At 47.7% G+C, this 5772-nt stretch overlaps 1 protein-coding gene across 1 annotated transcript in view; it reads right to left on the reverse strand.

The window, feature by feature from the left end:
• Positions 1–5772, reverse strand: part of Plekhh1 (pleckstrin homology domain containing, family H (with MyTH4 domain) member 1) — a 53165-nt gene that overhangs the window by 28140 nt on the left and 19253 nt on the right. The window contains exons 5-7 of the mRNA XM_013013732.1: positions 5016–5099; positions 1831–1912; positions 989–1743 (exon numbers count right to left, since the gene is read on the reverse strand). Coding sequence (XP_012869186.1) covers positions 989–1743; positions 1831–1912; positions 5016–5099 — 921 coding nt within the window. The remainder of the gene's footprint in view (positions 1–988; positions 1744–1830; positions 1913–5015; positions 5100–5772) is intronic.

Consider the following 5772-nt stretch of genomic DNA (forward strand, 5'->3'; position numbering starts at 1 on the left):
GGGGGGAAGGAAGGGAGAGAGGAAAAGGGAGGTAGGGAGGAGGCGGAGAGAGAGAGAGAGAGGGAGAGAGAGGCCATCTGCAGTGGCCATAACCCCCTAAGACTGCACAGCAAGGACACTAGAGCTGGGCTTCAAAGCAGCAGGACCTGAACTAGAAGCCACTAACTACTACAGAACTTGGGCCAGAGGCTAAACTGTACAGCCAACATTTAATTCTCCACACAGCTGAGGGTCTTTGAGACGTGCTGGGCTCTGTGTGAAGCCCTTTGAATCCTCCCATCATCCTCATTGCTGTGGGATGTTGACATCTACCTCATTTTTATTCTAGCTTTTTTTTTTTTTAATCACAGAAAATATCAGGCACATAAGTAGAGAGAACAGTGCAGAGACTGACTGGCCCCACCTTGCAGCATGCACTGTGCTCACAGACCATCCATGCACTTCCATCTGCACCCCATCTCCTCCCTCCCCTGCCATTCGCTATGAAGCAGTCCCCCCAGACCTCACAGCACTTTATCATGTTATACATAAAATATATATCCAACACTTATGTAGCATCTGCCACTTGCCACTAACCTATTTAATCATCCTAACAATCCAACTGTCACTAGGACCCTCATTTTACAGACTTGGAAACTGAGGCACAGAGGCTTAGTTACTTGCTCAGGGTCACAGAGTTAACAATTAAACCCCAGTGACATGATCCTGGAACCTGTGCTCTTAACCCCTACACATACAAGAAAATGTCACAAGGCACTCAGCTTAGTGGGCGGTAAGCACTTAGACGTTTCAGTCAGCCACCATTTACACCTTCAGATTCTGGCTCTGCTCCTCACCAACAGGTGGGCTGGGCAGGCTCTATGGTACAGGCCTCTAAGACCCAAAGCCAGGCTGCCAGGCCCACCTAGGCTCAGCTCATGGATACTATCAAGGGACCGTGTGCCCATCTTTGGCTCTGCTTCCAGCCCGGCCCCTGGTCACCTCTTACCCAGGATGGAAACCTATGCAGGGGGGGTGTGGGTGGTTTGTTCCTCAGCCCCCCTTCTTGTAGCTCAGCTCCAGTGGTCTTCAGGCTCTCTCTCTCTTTCTCCTTCCCTGCTGAAGTCGGCTCCTCCATCTCCATCTTCTCTGGTTCTTCCTGGAGCCGAGCTTGGGCCTCCAGCTTGGAAAGCCTAGAGGGGTGGAGAGCTGACAGGGCCCCGATCTCAATGCTCACCACCTGGTCAAAATGTCCAGGGCCCACCTGGGGCTGGCTATGGTGCCTTTTAGCCACCTGGATACTGTCTCGAGGGGTGCTAGGAGCCCGAACCTTTGGCAGTGTCAGGCTACTGCCAGGGCCTCCTTCCCTGGCCGAGTTCTTGGTGCCAGGAAGTGTCCCTCCTTGAGCAGTGACCAGAACCTCCCTCCAGAAGGCTGAGCCATGTCTGGGGGTGCTAGGCTTCATGCACAGCTGGCTGGGAGGTGCCTCTCTTCCCAGATGGAGTTGAAGGGTCTTGCTTTCTACTACTTCCCCAGGTCGGGCCACACTGCAGCTAGAATCCTCAGGGCTGCTGGTTTCAGACAAAGGGTCCTTGTTCTGCAAGGCTCCCGAAGAAGGTGCAGACACAGTTGCCTTTAAATCCTGGGCCTGGGGAACAATGTCCTGCCCCACAGGCTGGTCTCCTGGCCCTGAAGGGACAGAATCCGGCTCTGCAGTTCCTTCTGAGGCCCCTAGCAGCTTCCCTGTGGGTGCCATCCGAAGAGCTGTGATTGAGGAAAACACAGGCATACTGAGGTGAGACTCCATTGAGCCCCGTTCCTGTTGTGTACACCTATATGTGGCCTGCTTACCTTCCAGATCATGCTGAAGTGCTCCCACCTGGTCTCGAAGGTGCTGATTACAGCTCTTGAGGTGCTGATTCTCCATCTCCAGCTGGACAAAAAGAAAATTGAAGATTTAAGGGGCTGAGGATGGAGCTCAGTGGCAGAATGCTTGACTAGCCTGCCGGAGTCTGGATCTGATCTCCAACATCAAAAACCAATAGCTCTGAGCTGGGAAGGTGGCTCAGTGGTAGAGTGTTTGCCTCACTTGCATGAGGCCCTGGATTGATTCCTTAGCACCACATAAGCAGAAAAAGCTGGAAGTGGTACTGTGCTAGCCTTGAGCTGAAGAGCTGAGGGACAGTGCCCAGGCCCAGAGTTCAGGCCCCACAATCAACAACAACAACAACAACAAAAAGAGGGGCGGGGAAGTGGGGGAGGAAAGACAGATGGACACCAGTAACACCAGCAGCTCACACCTGTAATCCTAGTACTCAGGAGACTGGGATCTGAGGATCATGGTTCAAAGACAGCCTGAGCAGGAAAATCCATGCCCACAGACTCTTATCTCCAATTAACCAGAAGAAAGAAAAAGAAAGAAGCAGCAGCAGTAGCAGCAGCTGGAAGTGGAGCTGTGGCTCAAGAGATAGAGTGCTAGCTTTGAGCAAAAAAGCTCAGGGACAGTGCCTGGGCTGTGATTTCAAGACTCAGGATTGGCATAAGAATACAAAACAGGGCTTGGAAGGTGGCTCAGTGGTAGAGCGCTTGCCTTGCACGCATGAGGCCCTGGGTTCGATTCCTCAGCACCACATAAGCAAAAAGAAAAAAGCCGGAAGTGGCACTGTGGCTCAAGTGGTAGAGCGCTAGCCTTGAGCTGAAGAGCTGAGGGACAGCGCCGAGGCCCAGAGTTCAGGCCCCATGACCGGACCCAAGAAAAAAAAAAAAAAAGAATACAAAACAAAACAAAGAAACATCAACAAATAGTCAGTTTAAAGTAACCTGTACCTGGATGTTCAGATACCTAACTCAAAACAAGCCTAAAAGCCAAAAACGTTTAACAAATAATACTTGGTACCCTCATCTCATCAATCCAGTGCTAACCTTCCTGAGAAGTCCTGACCTTGTCTTCCTCTTGTTCTAGCTGGCATTGGCTCGCATAGAATCTTATTTGGCAGTCCTGCACTTATTTTTTTGGTCGTCCGTCATAGGCCTTGAACTCTGGACCTGAGCACTGTCCCTCAGCTCTTCAGCTCAAGGAGAGTGTTCTACCACTCGAGCCATAGCACCATTTCCGGCTTTTTGGTGGTTTATTGGAGATAAGAGTTTCACAGCCTTTCCTGCCCAGGCTGGCTTTGAACTGTGATCCTCAGATCTCAGCCTCCAGAGTAGCTACAGCCATTGGTGCCCAGCTTAGTTATTTTAAAAAAAAAGGTGTGTGTGTGTGTGTGTGTGTGTGTGTGTGTGTGTGTGTGTGTGAATGCCCCATGATTTGGATACATCCTTACTTTCAATCTTTTTTTTGGAAAATTGTGAAACATAACATGTATACAGAAAACTGCATCCCACATCAACAAATGGCTTAACAAATGACTCTGAAATGACTACTCCCAGGACCACCACCCAGGCTAGATAACAGCCTGCCAGTGCCCCAGGCAACTGGCTGACTCACGCTTCATAATCACAGGTCCCTTCCTCCCCACTAAAGGTAATCAGTCCTTTCAGTTTGCCACTCACTTCCTTGTTTCCTGGGTCTTAGCTCCCTGTTGTACATTGTTACATATTAATTTAATTGTGCCCACTTTTGAACTTTAGGTAAGTAGAATTACATAAAGTGTGCTTCTCTAAGTCTAGCTTCTTTCTCTTCACATAATGACTATGAGACCCATCTTTATAGCAGCTGTACGGGTTTAAACTAAACTCATACACGTGTGTATGTGTGCGTGTGCATACGTGTGTGTGTGTGTGTGTGTGTGTGTGTGTGTGTACTCAGGGCCTGAGCACTGTCCCTGAGCTCTTATGCTCCAGGCTAGTGCTCTACCACTTGACCCACAGCTCCACTTTCTAATAGATATCGATAAAGATAACAGATAATTACAGATGAGAGTCTCAGTGACTTTACTGCCCAGGCTGGCTTTGAACCGTGATCCTCAAGTCTCAGCCTCTTGAGGAACTAGGCTAACAGGCGTGAGTCCTGATGGCCAGCTACCCTTGCACACGTTTACTGAGCACCTTTTAGCAAGGGCCCAATATGGCTGTGGGAAAATGGAGGTAAATTGTTAGTTCTATCCCTAAAAACATATAGTTTAGCAAGTGACCTGAGATATATATTTAAAGAAGAAGGGGAGGCAAAATTAGCCAATACCCTCCTGCAGGAGTGAACTCAGAAGGCCAGAGTAAGAGCTGCATGTTTAACCTTTCCCAAACTACGACTCTCATACCTTTAGTTTATAAAGAGGCTGGCTTAGCAGTGATGAAGTACAAAAGTACATAGACAGAGAGGAAAGGGGGAACAGGGGCTACCTGGAACTGGCATGAGGGATGGACTGAGTCAGCATTGGACAGACAGTTTCTTCTGGGATGATGAAAAGCTATGAAAATAGTAGTGTGATAGTTATATAACACTATGTGTGCATTTAGCAGCAATGACAGAACTGTACACTTAAAAATATAGTTTGAGGCTGGGAATGTGGCTTAGTGGTAAAGTGCTTGCCTTGCGTTCATGAAGCCCTGGGTTCCATTCCTTAGTATGACATAAACAGAAAAAGCCACAAGTGGCGCTATGGCTCAAGTGGTAGAGTGTTAGCCTTGAGAAGCTCAAGTACAGTGCCCAGGCCCTGAATTCAAGCTCCAAACTGGCAATATATATATATTAATTTGCAGGCTGGCTGCTGCTAGTGGCTCATGCCTGTGATCCTAGCTACTCAGGAGGCTAAATTTGAGGATTGTTGTTCAAAGCCAGCCCAGGCAGGAAAAATAACTACAGTTGCAATGGCAGATTTCATGTATATTTTACTCAAAGTTAGTCTGGAACTCAAGGAAACTAACCAAGTCAAAAGGAATGAGACAGTAAAGCCAGGGGAATCAGTGAAGAACAAACATTAACAAAGTGAAGCCCAGCAAGTCCCTGGTATGGAAGAAGACAGGAAACTCTGGGGATAGGAGCAACCCAAGCAATACCCCAGGCCAGCGCCCCCCAGAATAAGGCTTCAACTCACTTCTGCTAACTTCAGGGTCACCCACTCCTTGATCTTTGCAGCTTTTTCTTGAACAATTTTTGCTTCCTCAGCCCTCATCTGCTTCTGCAAGAAAGAGAAGGCCTTTAGTTAATTATAGCAGTCACTAGAAGAGTGAATAATCAGAGGTGGGAAGCCAGAAAAAGGAACATCAAATGACTGAATGAGGGAGTCCCCATGGGGGGAATCTTGCTGTGAATTAAATAATATTTTCTAAAACTATTATTGCCAGGTGTGATGTGCACACATCTGTAATCCTAGCACTAAAGAGACCAAGGCAGGAATTGCTGCTGAGTTCAAGACAAGCCAGCTTCTGTGTCAAGAAAAAAACTCAAAACAAAAAACCTTAAAAGAAACCAACAAAAAACTGTTAAAAATGAAAAGGGCATAATATAGATTCCCCCAAAAACATGAAGGAAAAGGTAATTAATCATCACTATCAATTACTGTATGATGCATACACACAAAAGAACTCATTAAACAAAATCAAAAGACCAACTGGAAGCTGGACATAGTGGTGTATGTTTGTAGTTCCAGTCACACAGGAGGCTGAGAGGGGAGGATCACTGAAGCCCAAGACCAGTCTGGGCAACAAAGGAAAAAACTGTTTCAAAAAAACACAAAAACAAAACCCGTAATCCTAGCGACTCTGGACGCTGAGACCTGAGGATCACCATTCAAAGCCAGCCCAGGCAAGAAAGTCTATGAGAGGGGCTGGGAAGGTAGCTCAGTGGTAGAG

This window comes from Dipodomys ordii, unplaced genomic scaffold (genome assembly GCF_000151885.1).
Source record: "Dipodomys ordii isolate 6190 unplaced genomic scaffold, Dord_2.0 Scaffold2, whole genome shotgun sequence".
Classification (NCBI taxonomy): domain Eukaryota; kingdom Metazoa; phylum Chordata; class Mammalia; order Rodentia; family Heteromyidae; genus Dipodomys; species Dipodomys ordii.